This window comes from Phytophthora sojae (genome assembly GCF_000149755.1).
Source record: "Phytophthora sojae unplaced genomic scaffold PHYSOscaffold_1, whole genome shotgun sequence".
Taxonomy (NCBI): domain Eukaryota; phylum Oomycota; class Peronosporomycetes; order Peronosporales; family Peronosporaceae; genus Phytophthora; species Phytophthora sojae.
The window spans coordinates 12,984,823-13,003,337 of NW_009258115.1; the positions used below are offsets into that span (position 1 = coordinate 12,984,823).

Here is an 18,515-nt window from a genome sequence, read left to right on the forward strand (position 1 = left end):
TTTGCTGCCTCCATTGTTGGTGAAAAAATGACCGGAAATGTTTGACCATTTCTTGTGCGTGTATCACGAACGGGAGCTGTGCTGAAGGCGTCCAGGCGGGTACGTCAGATAAGAAGACCTCCTGGATCGGCTCACTGCTGTTGCTGGGGATCAGCAACCCAGTATTTACGACACTGGTAGTCGCTGAATTGGCTGGTATAGCTGATACGTCTGCTGCGACCACCTTTAGAAGGTTTGAATCAGCATCAGTCTTTGGGGCTTCGTTCTCAGCCGCTTTGGCAGTATCAGTTGTCGAGGACAGATACTTCATAGCAGGCGACTGAATCATATTCGGATCATCAATGCAGAGCACATTGTGATCCTCCTGCTCCATCCCCGCCCAGTTCTCTCTTTTGCGACGTTCCTTCGCTTCAGTTTCCAGTTCCCCACGCAGTCGAGCAAATAAAGTATGAGATTTCACAAAGAAATCCATCTTCATATACGGAAGCTGCTTCTTCCATGATGAAGGCGACGTTCCAGCCACAGCTGCTATCCAGTCCATCGTGCCAACATATTCTTTCTCTAGTTCAAAAGGGAGTTGGCGGTGCGCCACTAGTGTTAGCTGGTCGAACTGCAGACTTGCAAAGGCAGCAGCGTCGATTGAAGACGCGCGGCGCGTAATTTCTGTATCGGGCACAGCACTCAGCGGATTCCTCGGACTTGTAGCAATCCACCGATTCAGAATCCGAAAACTTTCTCGCAAATGAAGTCCGTAAACTAACGGTGAAGTTCCGGACGTAACCAGCTCAGGGTGTTCTAGCATGCTTTGGAAGCGCAGACGACTACAAATCCATTCACACAGCAGCTTTCTGTTCCGACGGAGTAGTAGCGACGAAGCGGAAGTTGCCAGAGGTTCTCCAATATCCGCACCATCGTGGACAACACCCGTTTTGAGGATTCGGTGAAGAGCTTCACGCTCAAGCAGAAGTTTGTAGGTCAATTCGCTTCGCACATCATATCCAGAAACCTGAAAGTCGCCTCCACTGTCTTCGATAATGCTCACAAGGACCTGTCGATTCTGAATGCGAAGTAGAGATTGGTAGCGCTTGGAGCGTTTCTGAGCAGGAATGTCATGATCTATCCGCGCAAGTTCACTTCCATCTTCGCATTTACAAAACCTCACATGCTTCAAAAGATGCACCAAAAGTGTCGGTGCGTACGAATTGGACTTGACGCAACTTATCCAGAGGCGAAGCATCAACGGTTTGCTGCTTAGAAGGTCAAACACGACTCGTAACGGTACTTCCAATCGATAAAATTCACCACTCGCTGTGTGATAAATAGCGAAGATCAGATCTCCCCAGTTCTCGTACACCACAACAACGCACAGCTTCCCATCGACCGACACTGCTTGACGCAATACCTCGTCTCCTTGTCCGGATTTTCGACCTGCTTGAAGGTCCCTCATCACCTTGCTGGATAAAAATTGCGGAGTTAAACGACGCAATGTGTGGTAGAACTGCAGCTTTTGCAGCGTAAATTCACCGGTAAAGCGGTCCAGCATAGTTAACGAGAGCAAAATATCCGCAATAGATCTCCACGCAGTCCTCTTAGATTCCGTAGCGTCTTGCCAGATTTTCCTCCCTGGTGCTCCGGTTAGAAGCTGAACGAGCTCCCATTCCAGGAAGATATTGTGCATCGAGCAGTCCACCGGGTCGTACGCAGTCACCCACAGGTCTCTGTTTGTGCGGGCGTTATTGCCGCTGCGGGCGATAAGCGGCCACATACTGACGGTCACAACCATCCGTCGAGTCCGCTTGTTCTGCTTGGCCAGATTTGATAGAACTAAAGTTCGGCTTCGCAAATAATTCAGCCGTCGCCTAAGTCCTGGAATATCAAGACGAAAGGAAGCCATATCGTGCCAAAGAGGGCTTTGGACGACAAGGTTACGTCGAGTAGGAACCAGGTAACCATCACGCAGCGTCAAGAAGCGAGCGAACAATTGCTCCATGAAGTTCTCCATCTTCGTCCTCGCTGTAGTTTCACCCAGAATGGCCTCCTCCATTGCCTGGCTTTCTCGTTCAATTAGCGGCATCCAGTATCGAGTGTACTCTTCCTGCGCTTGGGTAGCCCCTGCTCGAGCGTATTGCTCATTGTATGTAGCCTGGAAATGCGCTACCCGTAAGCGCTCCACCTCCTGGTGTGTCTCCTCCAGACGCTTGACCAACTGCCGCTTCTCCACGATGAACCTCCAGTCGTTGGCGTTCTCCAGCGGGTCCCACGCCTGGGCCTCCGAAAATGGTCGTGATGTGAAGTCTAGAGCCTTCTTCGCATTAATTACTGAGACTTCATGCGCAGACTTGGTACTTGTCAGTAGCGCCAAGCTCTTATCTAGCGCTACCAGCAAGGATTTCCGAGTCTGCGTCGCCCCACTGCTAATCCGCCTCCAATTTTCCAGCGTAGTTACTGCCTTATCTGCTTTCTGGCAGCAATATTTTGTGTAGTTTGATGTCACGGCTGCTGCGAGTTTTGCCGTCTCCCATTCTACGACAAGCGGGCGGTAGTTGGCACTAGACGACGGTAGGTAGAATTGCGATTGAAGTAGCTGCTCGAGCTGCGGTGAATCCACTCGTAGCCGATAGATGACATTATGTGAAGGACTGTACGCACGAATCAACCAGCTCTCGCTCGCTTTATCGTCGTCTTGGGAGCTTCCTCCGCATACTGAGCACGTACAAACTCCTTGAAGCACCGAGAACTTGCTCTCAAACGATTGATAGTGCACTTTAACGTGATGTCGGCGGGCACAACTTGTGCAACAATTAGAAGGAATTACGGATCGTTTGGTCGTTGCCGTGGTATCGAAATCTCTGTGGTAGAGCTGGTAGTGCTGGAGGGAATGGAAGGTGACGACCACAAGCTCTCCGTTCATCATAACTGAGCGCGTGTAGATCGGCGTACAAATAGCCTTGTAAGCTTTACGAACCGCTACTGCAAGCACTTGAGACTCATAAAACGATCTCGCCACAGCAGCGACCTGCTTGGTGTAAAATACTCGCAGTTTGTAAGCAAGACGGAGCGCTTTCCGTGTTGTTCGCGCCTTTTGTCGCCCTAAAACACCGCGAAACCATCGCTGCACGACCAGTGACTTGATGCACCACGAATCGTATCGTTGCAGTCGCTTAGTAGCAATATTCACCTCGAGTTGCACCACGTCACCGCGGACCTGCTGGCCAGCCGCGATAAGCTCCGTAAAGTTGGTCCGTGACGGCACAAAATACAGCGGCACCTTGTTCAGCTGACGCACAGCTGCGAGGACCTGTTGCCGTCGCTGCACCATCTCTTTCCCAGCCTTCTCCAGCTTCTGCTCGAACAAAAAGTGCAGCTGGTGTGCTCCTCGAACCGCTAAGCTCGCCCACTCGCCCGCATCAGGTCGGCACCATATATTATCCTGTCGCAAAGCCATTGGCAATCTTTCTTGCTGGACCTTGAGCGCCGCACAATGGTCCCAATACAACGCTTCTACTAGGCGATACTGCGGTGATAAATCCTCGCGAATTTTCTGCTTGGGAAGTGGATTTTGAGCTGCATTCTGTGGTTTAGACAGCACCTCGGGTCGATAAATCTGCAGCTCCTGCAGAAAAATCTGCTGCGCTTTGAAGATTCGCTCGCGATCGAGAGCCTCGTCATCAATATCATTGACTCCACGACTGTCGAGACTCTCACCCAGACGCGGAGCTGTAGGGGTTGAAAACGTCGTGAATACAGCGAGGTCAGGGTCTTGTATAGGTGTTCTGGGAAGAAGAAATAAATTACCCCGCAGTGGGAACGCTTCGTCTTCATGAACGCCACGACCAATGTTCAGAGCTGCCTTCAGGGGCAGCACCTCATCCAGAAAGTCCAAGTCATTCGCCATTTTCATGATATAGTTGACCCCCGTGCCATAAAAGAATGGTGGTACCCATTCATCCGCCAAAGTCGACGATATCGACGCTAGTCGCTTGGTTTTGCACTCGATACAGAAACTGGGGCCATCTTTTTCACTCTCCACAGCAAAGTGTTTGCCACAAGAGCGAAATACATTTCGTCGACGAGGGAGATGCTCCACCGTGGTGTTCAACCGCCGTGCTTCGGAGGCTGCGTGCTCGTCATACGCGCGCTCAGCCTCTTCTTGGGTTTCGAAGTACCCCAAATACACGATGTGTTGCTCTTTTTTACCGGTAACATCTTCACTTCGACGGAAGCGTTTCACTTTGGACACGAAAGCCTTGGAGCCTTTGTAGAGCTGCTTCCCCGTGTCTAACGTTATCGATGACGACCATCCAAGCAGAGGCGCCTCCGTTTCGGGCTGTTGTAAAACTTTCTCGCTACAGGCTGCGCCTTCTTTAAGCCCTTTCATCCGCTTCACTGGGTCATCGTATCGCGCAAAGCCAACCTTCCTAGCGTGTCCCCGCCAACGAGCAATGGTTTCTAGCACTTTCACTGTTAAGAAGCGCACGCGATTCAGCTCTGCGAACAACTTCAGCTTCGACTTCTCGGTCTCCTCCCGCAAGTTCTGCTGGAATTTGACCATACATTTGCGGCTCAAGTGGTGCACGCGCTCCAGTTGCGCTTCGCGCTCGATGATGATGTTCAGAACATTTTTCTCCAGCCACGACTCCTTCGTCTGCACCCAAACCGTCATGTCTCTCTTCTCCTCGAACGAAATGTAGTAGTGTCGCTTCAAACAACCCAGACCAACGCCATTCATCGGAGGCTCGCTTGGTCCAGAGACCCCTTTATCCCCTCGAAGCCTCGAACATCGTGCAAATAGTACCCACTCTCGACACAAAGGAGCACTGATTTCAGGACGGGATTCCACGAAATCACTGGCGTCTTCCACTTCTCGAGACTCTTGGCTCATCACACTACTCCCATCAAGCTTTAACGCTGCAGAATCGTCCCCAATACTGCGACTTGCTAGCATTCGTCGGTTCCGTTCGATAGCCTCGTTCGTACTAAGCCACGAGCCAACCCGCCGCATTGATCGGAAGTCAAGTTCATCCTTCTCGATCGCAGCTAACCCACTAGGTAAAACTACACCCGGCTTCGCTTTCTGTGTCAATTTTGCCGTGTCTTCCTTCCCACCCAAATCGTCACCAGTAACACTGGGGCTGGCGGATTCAGGACGCGCAGACTCCCCACCATGGAGAATTTGAGCCAACCGAGAATCTACCGGTACACATTTCCGGAAGAGCTCCACCCCAGCAGGCGACTTGAACCTACGCACATTATCGTGCACCCCACATGCCATGTATTTACCGTTCAGATGACCAGCTCCAGCGCCTGCAACAGTCCAAGTCTGAATCCCTGATCTAATCGATATCAACTCTGGAGCTGGGGGCACACCGTGGACCGAGCAGCCCATCCAGCCAGATGTGGGTGGACAGTCGTTGCCCAATACATCGCGCCACTGCTCTGCAGTCTCGACACGCTTGGCGTTAGCATCTGAGGCAGCGATGTAGTACACGACGTACATCGATAGCTCCTTCTCGCTGTCGATCACGTTGTTCGGCGTTTCCTCTCGCGGTGTAAACGCTAGTTTTGTAGACGGAGAAGCGAGGACCCAGATCCACTCGAACGCCTTCCTCCTCTCTAAAGTCTGGTCTTGTATTGACGCTAGAGGAGCGAGCTCACTTCTCGGGATTGGACATGACCGCAGCTCCTTGTACGGATCTCGCAGCAGCGTCTTCATCTGGCGAACGGTATCACGCTGCAGCTCAGCTTCGCGTTGGGCCTGGTCAGCGCGCTGCTTCACCTCCATCACCTGCTGGTACCTCGAGGTACGCTCTTCGAACCGCCACCCGCTCTCGTTCTGCGTATACGCGACCATGCGCTTCCGAGCCTCTTCTCCTAACTGCTCAGCGTCTTTAGTAGCGGATGCAGCCGCGAATTCCTTTGTCGCCACGATGTTTGCGTCACGATCGTAGAGCTCTCGGGTCATGGTGCGGTGGATAACGTTCTCCACCTCGAGGAAGGGGTCTTTCGGCGGCGCGTTCGCTACTCGTGTTCCATCAATTCGTCGTAGTAAGGGAAGTTTTAGTTGATGGATAGAGGATGAAGACGTTGTTGACACGGCTGAGGTAGAATTTAATGCTGACAGGTGGAAGTCTCGTTGAGTTGGCGCTGTTAGCTCTCGTCTCGCTTCAAGTCGGGCGCGGATCGTCGCCAATTGGTTCTCGAAGCCGTCCATCTTGCGCTTGAGAGCGACGACTGACGCCTTCGTGGAGGCTTTGAAAAGACCATTGTGGACTTCGTATCGCTCCTCGGAAGGAGGCGGCGCTATTCGATCCGTCTCGGCGTCCATCAGCCCAGCATGCCGCACTTGACGCGAACCGTCGCGATGGTTGGGCTATTGTCAAGTAAAACGAGTGCCAGAGAGGCCGACGCAAGTTAGTATTGAGCTGAAATGGACTAATGAAATGGGGCTAGCAGACTGACTGATGCGTAAGAAGAGAGTAGATTGGTGTGGGGAGATTGATTCCCTTTTACATGGCAAGTATTAAGAGAAATGCCCTTAACGAATGTGCTCATGGCATTTCCCCTTCACTTTTGGGTATTTCGTGCAGCTTGGGTACGAGCATCTCGGTGCGCCTCCATGCGCACAACAGAAACCCCGCAACTGAGCACTCTTAGAGCAGCCTGCCTATGAGCACCGCTTTCCTCCACCGTGCGCACGACACTTGCCCCCACTCGCAACTTGATTATTGCACTCTGGCTGCGAGCATCGCTGTCTCCCACCGTGAGCGCCACACTTGCCCCTAGCTCGCCAAGGCTTCGTGCATCCTGGATGCGTGCAGCAAAGGTTGGTAGTCGTGCGCCGTCGCTTCGTTGGGGGTCATCTTCCTCTGTAGACTCATCGGACTCGGTCGCTTCTTCATCCTTCTCCTCCTTCACTGCCTTGTCTTCTTCGCGTTCCGCGCTCAGTCGCTGGGCCCTCTCTGCTTGCTCCAGTAAATCCACTCTCCGCACAGGCTCAACTTCTTCCGAATCAACTACCGCAACCTCCTCGTGGCTAATTTCACAACCGGGGGATTCCCGCTGCTGTGGTGCTGGAGGCCGCTCACGTGAGGCGTTCTGCCAGTCGCTCCGCGCTCGAACCAGCACCGGAGAAAACCAGAGCAAGTTCAGCGCCGAGAAGGAACTCGCCATCGCCACGACGCCCCGTTATCGCTCGCTTTTGAGAAGTGGCGAGTGGTTTACATTGCTCTGGGAGACGAACCAACCAACCGTACGAGTTGACGCATGCTGAAACAGGTTCACCGCTCGGTGAAAGAAGATCATTAATTTTTCGCAGACATCGATCGGCGTTGTGGCCTCATTTTTCTTTGCAGATTCGAGCAAGCCCGTGCACGAATCATGCAGTACGATAATCTGCGTAAGCCAAACTGGATAATTCATGCAAGTACTGTTCAGTGTTGGTAGCAAATTCTTTATGTTTTCAATTACGAAGGTGGCCTTTTGAAAGACAAGCAAATACGACGCAATTCGTGAGCTCAGCTATCCACCATACCGCGACCTAACAGCAAGACGCAGTCAATTCGTAAAGTTCTCCAACGACTTTGAGCAGCAAAATAATCGTTTCACTCCCATATTCCTTCAACCACCACTCCAACCAATCCTTGCTTTCGTAAAAGCCGATCAATATTTCCAGCAATTTGACTTTGCCAAGGGAGTGCCAGCGAACTCAATCAGATGTGGGGGCAGGATCACCCTCATTCGAGCCTTCAGCGTCAGCACCGTCGTCCCACGTAGCTACCCTCGTCTTCGTCTTCCGTTTCTTCACTGCCCTCGGTCTGGATGCCTCCGACTCATCCTCAAATGCGTCATTCGCTCTCGACTTCGGCGAGGACTCGTCCAAGGCCACCGTCGAGTCCTGGGTCTTGTTACAGGCGCTATTGTCTGGTGCCAGCTGCTGCTCTTCTTCCGCTGTGTCGGAGATCGAGGCGTCCTTCGCCTTAACGTATGTATCGTCGTCCTCCACCACTTTCCCCGCAATCGTCCAAACTTGGTGCACCCTGGCTGCGAGCACCGACGCCCTCCACCATGCCCAGCGCACTTGCCCTCAGATTGACTAAATTTCGTAGATCCTGGATGGGAGCATCGCCGTCCTCCACGCCCAGTGCACTTGCCGCCACATTTCCTGCCTCCAGGATGGATACGGGCGGCAGGTTTCTCACCAGCAGTGCGCCGTCTCTTTGATGGGCGAGCATCTTCCTCCGTGGACTCGTTCGATGACGAAGAAGCGACCTCTTCTTCGTTCTCCACCTCATCTTCATCTTCGCCCTTGTTTTCTTTTCCTTCCGCTTCACTCGCCCATAGTTCATGCGTGCGCTGGACCCTCTCTGCTTCCATACCATCGGGCCGTGCTTACCCTGCTCCGGCTGGACTACCATAACAGCTTCCGGCGAGGCCATTACAGCACTAGCTTCAGGTACAAATTCATCCTCTCTGGTTCGTTGGTGGGGTGGGGTTTCGCGCTGGTCACGCGAGTCAGATTCACCACCACGATCATTTAGTGTAGCAACGCCCCACTCCTCCTCTCCTTCCTCTTTTTGTTTCCCTTCTTCGCTCTCTCGTCGCCCATGCGTGAGCTGAGCCCTCTCATCTTGCAACTCCGCACCCGCCGTCGAGCTGCGCTCAGATCGCCCCGGTTCGGCCCCACGAACAGTTCCATCGCGTTGGGGTTCTTGTTGGTGTGGCCGGTCACGTATGGCGCTGTGTTCGCTGCGCTGACGCCGTCGTGCTTGAGTCAGCACTGGAGAAAACCACTGGATGTTGAGCGTCGAAAAGCAGTTCATGTGGACAAGATGGCGACGGTCGTCGTTGCCTTCCACGTAAATACCGCTTGTGATTGAGAAGTTGCGCGTTTCAGGCGGCGATGAGGGCTGGTCGACTTTAACTGGCGAAGTATGAGATCTTTGAAAAGCACACGCAGAATTTGCTTTTGACTATGGACTCCATAGTATGGAGTAGTTATTGCCGACCCACGCCGTATCCTATACAGGGTTGCAGCTCTGTTCGCGGTAGGTCGCGTGGATTTCCAAGGCATTTTACTTAGATTAATGCACACATCGACAACAGGAAAACAAATGTATTGATACGTTCTTCCTGCACTTCGGTGGGGCCATTCAACTCGTTCATGAGCTCCTCTCCCAAGTTTAGCCCATTGCGAAAACCCAAAAATCTCAACATCATCAGCAACTCCATCGACTTGTTTTGGGCCGGGGAACCGAACAACGTCCACGTTAGGCACGCGGGGCGGTAATGCGTTTGTCCTTGCAGTATTCGAGTTGATGATGCTGTGACCCTCTCCTCCGCTCAAAGTACTAAGTATTAAAGTTTGCTCCAAAATATAGCAGTTTCCCTTTTGCTCGGTCCCAGCAACACACCGCGCGAATGGCCCAGCCCCACTTTCCTGGCTTCTCGCGCGATTTGAGCACCGTCGAGTCCTAGATCGTGCTGCTAGTGTCGGCTTTAGCCTCCGACTTCACTATAGCTCGCGTGCCTTTCCACGCCGCCGACAGGCAGATACCACGTGGTCTTCTTCTTCTCCCTCGGCATGTTCCGCGTTTACTGCTGCGTAGCAGGTCTTGACCTTGGTGTCCTGCATACTCTTCTCGTTCGTACGACTGATAGCTGTAGTGCTTGATCTTAGAAAGTATCGGCACCCGACTCTAGGGGGCGCCCTCTGTGTTCGAATCCATGGCCAGCCCAGCAGATTCAGCAGGCTCAGTGTCTTCTGCTCCGCTGAGACTTTCCCCCAGGCAAACTTCGCCGCCGTCCACCATGCCCCAGACTGTGGAAGCTTGGTGCACCCCAGATGCTCACAGCGCTGTCCTCCCCCATGCGCCGAGCACTTGCCCCCAGATTTACTATATTTCGTACACCCTGGGTATGCGCATGGCTTCCCTCTGCCACTTGCGTCCGTATCGCCTGTACTTCGTGCATCCAGGGTGGATGCAGACGAGTGATCCAGTTGCAGTGCGTCGTCGCTTTGCCTGGTGATTGTTCTCCATCATTGGCGCATTGGACGCGCAGGGGGCTCGCTTTCCTGCTGTTTTGGCGTCTTCTGTTTCCTCCTTCTTTTCTTCTGCTTCGCCAACTCGATGCGCATCCGCGCCTTCTTCATCTTCGTGCAGCAGCGTACCCCCCCCCCCGTCAAGCCGTGTTCTGCTTGCTTCGTCTCGCGCGGGGTTTCCTCCTTGCGTGGTATCGGAGGATGGCCACGAGAGAGCGGCCCACCAACCAAAGCCCATGCTGAGTTGAATTGCTGGTGCTTGCTGGTATCGCTGGCCGTTGTGATCTGGTTGTTGTTTCTCTGCTCTGGGAGACGGCGGCGCTGAAGTACTGACAGGCCGGAGATAGGTACGGGACCTGCAATTCATCACTGCAACTTGTGAAGTAGTTTTTTGTTCTTGGTTTCTTGGTGGGAGCACGTCGCTCAGCCGGCCTCGCTGGTCACCACTTCATCCTGTCGCTGGGAAGGCTTGCTCGGCCGGCAGCGTCACCTCGCTGCAGAATGAAGGCCACAGCTTGCCAGCGACAAAGACGTCGTGGAGCGCTGGACCAGCCCTCGCTCGATCGCTCGACTGCTCACCAACACTGAGCATCGGATCTCCAGCAGCTTCAGTTTTCAGCGTACGGGTACTGTCACAACATTTCCGACCGGCCAATTTCATACGTCTGCTGTCATTTCCGTTTTTCCCTCTTGACTGGACATCTCGGTGGTGACAGCGCCACATGGCGAATGAGTCAAGAGCAATTAGCGCGCCAAGTTCATGTGCATGTGTATGTGCATGTGCATGTGCATGTGCCTCAACCCCTCCCTGGACGGAGGAGAGCGCCTCCGCTCTCCGCCTGAAGTGCCGCCGCTTCTCGAGCCCCACTCGAGGCGATCGACGCCTCGTCTTGAGGCGTCGTGCGCACGTTACGCCCGTCCGACAGCAAAGGCCAACAACGCCACCTCGGCCCTTCCGAGTCTGCAGCTCCGCAGCCCCGAGCTCTCGGATGTATGAGGACCGAACAGCTGTTCTTCTGCGTGTATATTAAATGTATCCCCAGCTCATAGAGAGCGCGCGCGCCGGCAACCACCGCCACCGCCACCTAGCACCTCTTGGCTCCATCTTCATATCAGTCGCGCTCCGCCTGAGTTATGCGCCCTCTCCCATACAAAAGTCAATATGTTTCGGCTTTCCCCACACATCAGCTTCAGTACACCAGCATAACGTCAAACGCTGTTCCGACCAGACGGAGCTTCGCCCCACACCTCCGCAGACCACAGTAGACAGACACAGAGCCAACGATGCCTTCGGTTGTGCGCCCGCCGCGCCGCCCCAGCGAGGACGAGCCCCTGTCCAACCAGCCGGGCACGCCGCCGCCGCTGGCCTCCAAGAAGAAGAAGAAGCTCTCGCCCCGCGACGAGCCCGAGCACGAGATGGAGATGCCCGGCACGCCGCCCATGGACGCGCAGAGCCGCCGCGTGTGGGGCGAGACGCCGACGCTGACGCCGCCGCCCACAAACCCGCGCGTGGCCGAGGCGCGCCGCCTAGCGGAGCTGGAGAAGCTGCAGAACGCGGAGAGTCGCGCGTCGCGGCATCGCGCCGCTGTCGTGGCGCAGCGCCTCGCGCGCTGCTTCCTGGCGCGCCGCCGCCTGGCCACGCGCCTGAGCGCCGTGGGGCGCCCCGTGGAGCTGCAGATCAAGACCGTGCAGGGTCTCGAGATGCTCTGCGACTTCCGCAACGTCGTGGCCGTGTTCTGCAACGTGCGCGTGCTCAAGAAGCCGTTCGGGCCCTTTATGTTCCACTTCTCCACGGACAAGAGCTCCAACGTGAACCTGCCGGCGTGGAGCGACAAGTTCTTCGTGCCCATGCTCTCCAGCAAGTGCGACATCGTCACGACGCTCATCGGCGTCACCAACACGGGCCGGCTGCGGTTCCTGGGCCAGGCCGTCGCCCCCATGGAGACCGGGTGGGAGAGCAAGAAGACGTTCACCGCCCCTCTGGCCAAGTGGAAGTTCCCCGTCGAGGAGTCCATCGTCGGCCTGCACCGCTTCGTCAAGGGCACGGTGGAGCTCGAGATCACGCCCATTTCGTCCCGCATGCCGTGCAAATCCGGCCAGTTCCTCATGGCGCCGCCCATTTCCACGCGGCCGAGACGCTCCTTCTCCTTCTGGTCCAGGCAGGTGTCGAGCAACGGGTTGTTGGCCTCCCCAGCAGCGCTGCTCACGCCCCGGACGCCGGCGAGCGCCTCGCCGTCCAGGAAGACGGTGGTCACGCGCTGGGGCGTGCTCACGGACACGACGTTCCACCTGTTCGACAACACGACGGCCAAGCTGCTCATTAGTCTGGACCTGGCCAAGCTGCAGATCATCAAGTCGAGCGCGCAACCCAAGAGCGACCCGAGCCGACTGTTCCCCGTCAAGCTGTACGCCAAGAGCACCATGTACGTGCTCTACGTGTCGAGCTACGCGCAGCAGCAGTCGTGGGAGTACAAGATCAACCTGCACCGCCGCGAACTGCTGATCCCGTAGGCTTTTGGCGGGTAAGTAGAGGGGCGATGTTGTTGTGAGTGCATGGCATGGGGTGGTGGTTGTGTATTTAAGCGTGAAAAATACGACTCTGTAGCAAGTTTGAAACCTGGTGCCATGCAATGCCTACGGATGTCGGTGCAGTCTCCACAAGACACAACTACGGGTGGTTGTCCCAGCTCAATTCGCTCGATGCGTCCGACTTCTCGGGCTTCTCCAGCTTCAGTTCCGGCGCGCCCTGATAGTCGACGTGTCTGCGTTCGCGGGCATCGGCGCCCAGCCACAGCATATCGGGGCGACTGTAGTGTCCGCAGCTGTCCACCAGCGTGCGCGCAGCGACGAGCAGCTTCTTGTCGAGATCAGCAAACACCAAGCCTTCTTCCGTCTCCGGGAGCCACTTAGTCAGCCGACGACCGTCAGGCCCGTAAATGGCCGAGCACCCTCCTCCCGGAGTGCCGTAGTTGGGATCGCCCTGGGTCTTCATGATGTCAATGCCGCGTTGCGAGGTGACAGCGGTCGTGTGTATGACAAAGCACCCACCTTCCACCGCGTACTGCTGTCCAGCGCAGTGACTTCCCTCGCGGCTCATACCCCAGTGACCAGCGTCTCCCTCCACGAACGGGTCCAGAGCTGGCCACGAGCTCACGTGGATCTCTTCGCGCTGCAGGAACGTGTGGTACTTGAGCAGTGGCTGGATGTGCTCCCAGCAGTTGAGAGCGCCGACCTTGCCGATCGGAAGATCCACGACGTTCATCAACGAGGACCCCGACGCTTCTCCGAAGACCGTGCGCTCGACGTGCGTGGGCTTGAACTTGCGGCGCTTCATGAGGATCTCGCCGGTGGCTCCGGAGATCGTGGCTTGCGCCATGTACAACGAGTTGTGGTCGTTCTCGGAGAACCCTAGCACGACGTTGACGTTGTGCTTGGCCGCAGCCGCGCAGATCGTCTGCATCTCCGGGGAGTCGACCTTGAGCGAGTTCTCGATGTACTTGACGGTGAGCTCCGGGTCCACTGGCCGAGTCCAGATCCACGCGGGGTAGCCCGGGATGAAGCATTCCGAGAAGGACACGAGCTGAGCGCCGGCTTCTGCGGCTTTAGCGATCAAGGAGCACGTCTTCTTGACACCGGCTTGCAGGTTGAGCCATTCGGGTTCAGCTTGGACGGCAGCGACGCGAACGATCGATTCTGAAAGAACCATGGTGAGTTCGGTAGTGCAGTAGGTTGGACGAAGGAGAATGGGGAGTGACTTGGAATAAAGAGGTCGTTGTCAAGTACTTGCTGAGGCAGAAGGACTCGAGAACAGATACCTGCTACTACAATAGCATTGCAGGCGGAAAGGCGGCAAGCGGTCACCCTGTACTTGAAGTACACGTAATAGTTATTATGATGCGTGGTTGCTGTTTTGTACTTCGCAGAACCAACAAACAGGGCACAAGTTTCGTGTACCTACCGACAATGTAAGAAGTGCTTCTCGCGCCCATGTAGCTCAATACGTACAGTAATGAGATACTTGTAAGTACTGTATTACCCTCCAGTCTGGTTTGCGCCCAATATTTATCCAGCCTGTGGCGCCAGCATTGACCAAACGATAAGTATCATTTACAGTCAGTTAATTAAAGTTGCCTGAAAGGCGAGCCCTTGTGCTTTGGTGGTGAATTCAGAAGTGACAGCGTTCAAGAAGCTACATGTACATTTGATTTGATCCGTGCAGTCTGGCTCTACATACTTTTGTTGGGATCAGTATGTCTGGCGTTAGTTGTGCCATATCCATTGCTATTTTGTATACTAGGGTCATCGTGATGTTTGCGCGGGTCCGATAATTTGATAAGCTTCGTCGCATATACGTACATTTCTCCTGGAACGATTCAAGTACTGTACTAGGCTTTCTGCTACATGTATGGCGACATGATGTGCCGCGGTGCAGAATACTCTCGCCAGCATGCTGTCAATCGAGCGAAGGGTTCCCGAACACCAAGCAATGAGTTATCGAAACGTTGTCAAAATAATAAACATACTGTATAAAGAGTCGGGTCCTTTTTTTCATGTCAAACACAAACAAGCACTGGTGCGGGCGTAGAGTATTTACGATCCTGCTATAGTAAGCTTAGTTGAAATAAAAATATTGTATATACATTTGGATGGATGAGAGTAAAAACTACTTCGATGTACAATTTCATTTAAAGAATTTACTACTATTATAGTGTAAGTACGTGAAGCTGAAAAACTGTATTGTGATAGGCGAAGCTACTGTTAGAACAAGGATGTGGCCCCTTACAACGTAAGCACTTGTGGTGATTTCTATCCTTCTCGAAGTAAAAAATCAATATTTAGTGAAGACATGAATTCTCATTGCTGAAAATTGCTGTATCGCCTTGCACCTTGCATTCAGCTGCAGTCTAAATTGTCGGAGAATGGAAAGCCACGAAGTCTGAACCAAGCTTGTGGTGGTTTTGACTCTGCGGCTGAGGCGAGACGCGCGCAAGAACTGATTAAGTTGGCTGCCGTCGGAGCTTGAAGTACACACCTGTATTTCCAGGTCTCCAACGTCGGCGCTAACTGCTTGCACCGAGTGAGACTTCTTGGGGCGATAGATGAAGCATAAAATCACCTGCACAATACCCAGCGCGGCGCCGGCGGCATTGGGGATCATCACAAACTTGTCCGGGGCGAGGAGGCACAGCACGACCCACAGTAGACAGTTGACGGCGTAGGTAACGCACATGGTGAAGGGCAACGACGCCGCGGACTTGGTTTGCACGACCTTCTTGACAGTTGTGAGCGGTGACCCAAACATCGCGATAGAGCCAGCAATTGTGGCCCACCCGACGGTCGGGTTCACTCCGTGTCGAGATTGGTGTGTGACGGACGTCGAAGCGACAAGGGTGTAAACGACCACCAGTATCACGATGAGCAAATTGGCTGCACACACTCGGCGGACGGAAGCGCGATCTGGAGTGAACTTGTAGAAGATGCCGATGAACACACTGGACGTGACAACCCCAAGAACCGCGACGAAGAACAGTGGGAAGATGTTGTTGACCAGGTAGCCGTAGATCGTGAGCAGGCAGCAGTTCATCCCGAGAAGAACGACGGGCAGTACGGCGACTTCGCCAGTGTCTTTGCGTTTGTAGATTCGGTAGAAGTCTGGGAACGGCGATAATCGGACGAAGACCGACGAGATGATCGTGAGCACCACGAACACAGTGTGCGCTGGTGAGGTGGCGTAACTCATACCGGGCCGGTGCTTTGCTTTGTGAAAATTGTCGAGTGTATTGTGAATTCTGGCCAATATTGCCGATTCGGGTCGGTTTACCATATGGGTTGAAATCACTGAATACAAATATCAAGTCTTTTGGAATCGACCGAGACGGCCTGAGCGACTTCTTATTTCGTACTTTATTGCGTACATAGTAAACTCAAGTCAAATCAAAAACTCGGGCGGTTTGCTGTCGGTCGATTCAATCAATCGACTTCGGAAAGTTCGACTAGAACGCGCAATACATATTTCGCTTTTGTTTTTTCTGGTCCAAATTTGTTTGCGCGCCACTTCGTCAATTTTGAATGTTTGCGCGACAATAGGAGTCCGCTCCTGATTCGCCGTTACGTGCAGTCCGAGCCACACAAAGCCAAGATAGTTTGATTCACCGTGGCTCATGACAATTTGGTACATTTGGAATCAAACAAGGTCTTCTTTTAAAATTGTTGAAAGGCGACAAATATCGGTAGCGCGAATATGAATAGCCTAGATGGCGAGCCTACCAAGTAGATGAGCTGCTTACTGGGCTGGATTTCTCGACGCGGCACGCGCTCCAGCTACAAATACGTGAGCATCAGCAGCGTATTGACGCGATAACCAGGCTTAAAATCAAGCCTCGAGGTCCTCGGTCCTCGAGTCGAGGACCTCCAGTCGAGCCGGAGATCGCCTCGAGTCGACCAGGCCTCCCATCCACTTACATGTATTTAAATATACGTGTATTAATCAGGGTGTTAGCTCGATAATGGATAATACTGATATTGATAATAGTATTGACACCTTCGGAAATGATATGTAAGATATCACAAGATATTTTATGTTGCGAAAAGTATTATTGATAATAATATTAACACGCAGTGCCTGTAACAACCCGCCCGTTTAGGCTTTTTCACGGAATTTCAAAACGCAACTTAACCCGGTAGTTCATTAGCCCTCAATAGTGCTATTTGATGCAAGACTTTGCTATTCTCCGTCTAACCGAGAGTCCTGTCGGTGAGTTCGTCACGCTTTACGCACCTACAGCATAGACCTGTCATTTCGACTACGTTATTGCGGACCTAACATATGCTATTTACGAAATTACAAAACTAGACACAATCACGCTAAAAAATCGTACTTACGCGGAGCTATCGGACTTTAACGGGTGTGATTACCACATCCCGCATTTTGAAAGTTGGCGCGCGGCGGACGGACGGACGGACCGAGCATGTTTTTCAGCCAAGCTGGGAGGGTGTTACACTTCAAGAGGGTGGGTGGGATAAATAGGACGGGTTTTAATATCTATCACGTCACAGATGCGTTTAGGCAATTTTGAGCAGTTACGGGGACGGTTCAGCACGGTTTCGCCTAGGTTTGGCCAATTTTGAGAAGTAATGGGGCGGTTCGGGGACGGTTCAGCACGGTTCAGCCTGTTTGGGACGGTCCAGGGAAGTTATGATGTCACTTGCGCGGTTTTGAGTAAGATTGCCATTGTTGGTGGCTGTGGTGGTCACGATATGGGCTTGGCTCGAGTCTCGGCCCGCTACCCTCTCTAAAGTCTACTGTTTGGTATAGTGGTTGGCTCTCCGTATGAGAGGCTTTGACATGGAAGCATCTAGTAAAACTCTCTGCTTCAACCTCCTGCGGAAAGCGGTTTGTATAACAGACTTGCCGCCGTAAGTGCCGACGCACGGACGCTGCGTGTGCGAACGTCCTCCCGCATAGTGGGCAGGAATATGCACCTTCACCTTCCATTCTAAATGATAATGCGAGGTAGGCCAAATAGTGCCAATGGACCCTAAATATATGTAGTTCCCGCTTGCTTCTATTCACAGGTCGAACAGCTGTGCTTGGCCGGCAGAAATTTTTTGTAACTTACCGAAACCGGGTACCTTTCTAACCGAAATATAGTACTTGTTAACCAAACCGATTACATTTAAAGCTACGAATGGCTACATGTATTACTCTGTAGCTCAGGGGTTGTTTGCTGAGTTTAGCACTAAAATCAAGGACAAGTCTAAGATAAGACTAAAAATTATTGCCGCTTGCAAATACTTTGTCCTCTAAAATAGACCACGCCTGTCTCTTACTATGAGTGGACACGAGATAGGCGAGGGCTGTTTTAGCTTTGTGCTTTGGTGAAGGCCGCTTTTAGGCCCAGAAACTCGGTTTGGCCCGTCTAGAATGGCATTTCTGCCTTTCCAAGCCGCAGAAAAGCGTTTTGGTCGGAAAAACAGAGCCCCAAGCTTGCATGTTAGACCAGTACTGGCGATATATATAAATCAGACCTAGGTCTTAAATAAGAGCTGGCTGGATTAAAATCGAGATTATTGACGAGATAATAAGCATGCACGATTTTGACCGACTGCACGCAGTCCACTAGGTGTAGCCACCTGGACACCAAGTCCACCCAAACATTGTCGGTCCCCTTCACATCTTGATCTCGTAGCGATAATCAGAGAGCATCAGTAGTGGGTACTGGAACAAAACCCAGTCAGTTTTTTTCTCCCCGTAATTTACCATAGAGAACAGTCGTAGAACGTTCTCCGTGAAAGAGGTTATTTCAACGATGCACGCGATCAATTCCCTCTGGTGAGAAGGAACACCCTTATCACCTCCAAGCACCGCATAAAGCAACAGCAACCTCACACTTACATCAAATGATCATTTCAACGGCACGGCCTCTCGATAACTTAGCACGAAAGGACGCACTCAAAGGATTTGAGGATAGTTTCG

The 18,515-nt window shown here is 53.1% G+C and overlaps 5 protein-coding genes across 5 annotated transcripts; 1 reads left to right on the forward strand and 4 right to left on the reverse strand.

The window, feature by feature from the left end:
- Positions 1-430: 430 nt before the first annotated feature.
- PHYSODRAFT_474745 (hypothetical protein) lies at positions 431-6,325 on the reverse strand (the record flags this gene model as incomplete). Its single annotated transcript, XM_009519637.1, has 1 exon — positions 431-6,325. A coding segment is annotated over one exon (5,895 nt), but the record flags the coding sequence as incomplete, so codon positions are not given.
- A 1,380-nt stretch (positions 6,326-7,705) lies between these two features.
- On the reverse strand, positions 7,706-8,819 carry PHYSODRAFT_323995 (hypothetical protein; the record flags this gene model as incomplete). Its single annotated transcript, XM_009519638.1, has 3 exons — positions 7,706-8,057; positions 8,147-8,324; positions 8,393-8,819. The coding sequence occupies 3 exons, from the start codon at positions 8,817-8,819 to the stop codon at positions 7,706-7,708; spliced, it is 957 nt and encodes a 318-aa protein (XP_009517933.1).
- Positions 8,820-11,323: 2,504 nt separating this feature from the next.
- Positions 11,324-12,650, forward strand: PHYSODRAFT_538588 (hypothetical protein; the record flags this gene model as incomplete). The annotated part of the gene is made up of 1 exon (XM_009519639.1): positions 11,324-12,650. One exon carries the CDS (start codon positions 11,324-11,326, stop codon positions 12,548-12,550), a length of 1,227 nt encoding a protein of 408 aa, XP_009517934.1. The 3' UTR covers positions 12,551-12,650.
- A 119-nt stretch (positions 12,651-12,769) lies between these two features.
- Positions 12,770-13,745, reverse strand: PHYSODRAFT_295379 (hypothetical protein; the record flags this gene model as incomplete). The annotated part of the gene is made up of 2 exons (XM_009519640.1): positions 12,770-12,785; positions 12,832-13,745. 2 exons carry the CDS (start codon positions 13,743-13,745, stop codon positions 12,770-12,772), a joined length of 930 nt encoding a protein of 309 aa, XP_009517935.1.
- A 1,198-nt stretch (positions 13,746-14,943) lies between these two features.
- On the reverse strand, positions 14,944-15,779 carry PHYSODRAFT_323998 (hypothetical protein; the record flags this gene model as incomplete). Its single annotated transcript, XM_009519641.1, has 2 exons — positions 14,944-15,009; positions 15,072-15,779. The coding sequence occupies 2 exons, from the start codon at positions 15,777-15,779 to the stop codon at positions 14,944-14,946; spliced, it is 774 nt and encodes a 257-aa protein (XP_009517936.1).
- Between the last annotated feature and the right edge of the window lie 2,736 nt (positions 15,780-18,515).